Raw genomic sequence first — 1,424 nt, forward strand, 5'->3', positions numbered from 1 at the left:
GGATTTAGCAGGGCAGTGTCGAAGGCTCCAGGTACTCAATACATGTCTGGAGCAGCAGTTATCTGCAAAAAACTCTGCCATTGTATGGAGGGGGCCGAGAGGCCCAGAGAACTCACTCTCTCTACAGGCAATCTTAAACTTGCTAATGACCTGAATGACTTCTATTCATGGTTTGAAATCATGGACTCCCAACCCCCACCCCTCACACCACTCTGAGTTCAACCACTTTGCATTACACCTAACCCCAGGGTGGACTGNGTGTGTGTGTGTAAATGTTAAATGTCTTACATATTTCTGTGAACTTTAAATGAGCTGTTAATTAATCTTTAGATTGTTAAAATGTTCATTTGTTTTCATTAAATTTATTAATTTATTTATGAGAGTTTATTTTGAGTTTTGTGTCCAGTTACTGGTTTTAACCCATTCACTGCCAGTGTTGTATGATGGGGAAATCTTCCCCCTACTGGTTAACCTTAGAGAGAATCACTGGTCCAGTCCTCCCAGTAGGAGGGACAGGTTTTCACAGGGGAACTGGGTTTCTTACAACACCGGAAGTGACAGGCTGTCACCGGGAGGATGTGGACCAGACGGTCCGGGAGGTCTTCACCTGCCGCGCGCTCAGGTCGCTCAGGTTCGCGGTTTTTCCTTTGATCCGGCGGCTGTCCTGTGATTGGCTGAGCTCTCCGTCAGCCCGCCCACCGCAGATCACAGACTGGGACTCCGCGGACTCGGTTTCCTTCCTCGCATTGAGTCTGGAACCTGGTCCCGGCTGAACGGCACGCCATGGCAGCTACGCACGAGTACAGAACCTACCTTCGGAACCCAGTGGACATGGAGGCGGGTCAGCACCGCTTCCACCAGCCGGTACCGGCCTCAGAGCCCTCGTCCCGGTCGCTGTTGATCGGGACCCTGGCTGTAATGGGACTGCTTCAGGTGGCTTCCAGCATGGCCATCTTGTTGCATCTGACGGGTTATCTGCAAGAGGTAGGCTCGGTGTGCGCCTTGGTTCTGGTTCTGGTTCTGACAGCTCTTCAGAACTTTAATCTCTGAGTTTAGGTGTAAACATGCAGCCGGACCACTAAACAAAAACTGTCAGAGCTGCGCGCGAGTTCAGAAAGTCCGCGGAGTGTTTGCGCAACTTTCCGGTCATAAAAAGTCAGAGGCGTTCCTCCTTCGACCCACACGGTTCTGGTTCGACCCACACGGTTCTGGTTCGACCCACACGGTTCTGTTGTGGCTCAGAGGAGCAGTCTGCAGCTCTGCTTCCTGCGGATCTTTGAACTCTGTTTCAAACACGTCTCCTGGCGCTGCACGAACACACAAAGCTTTGTGTCACTTTGTGCCTGACGTGTGTCCCTGCTCCTGCTCCTGGTCCTGGTCCACAGACCTGGTCCTGCTCCTGGTCCTGGTCCACAGACCTGCTC

General features: G+C 52.1%; 1 protein-coding gene across 1 annotated transcript in view; it reads left to right on the forward strand.

Annotated features, from left to right (window-relative positions):
* Positions 1-528: 528 nt before the first annotated feature.
* tnfsf11 (TNF superfamily member 11) overlaps positions 529-1,424 on the forward strand; it is a 13,382-nt gene continuing 12,486 nt past the window's right edge. Inside the window, exon 1 of the mRNA XM_013999930.1 lies at positions 529-984. Within this exon, the coding sequence (XP_013855384.1) occupies positions 784-984 (201 nt within the window). The 5' untranslated portion in view covers positions 529-783. The remainder of the gene's footprint in view (positions 985-1,424) is intronic.

This window comes from Austrofundulus limnaeus, unplaced genomic scaffold (genome assembly GCF_001266775.1).
Source record: "Austrofundulus limnaeus strain Quisiro unplaced genomic scaffold, Austrofundulus_limnaeus-1.0 Scaffold2572, whole genome shotgun sequence".
Classification (NCBI taxonomy): Eukaryota; Metazoa; Chordata; class Actinopteri; order Cyprinodontiformes; family Rivulidae; genus Austrofundulus; species Austrofundulus limnaeus.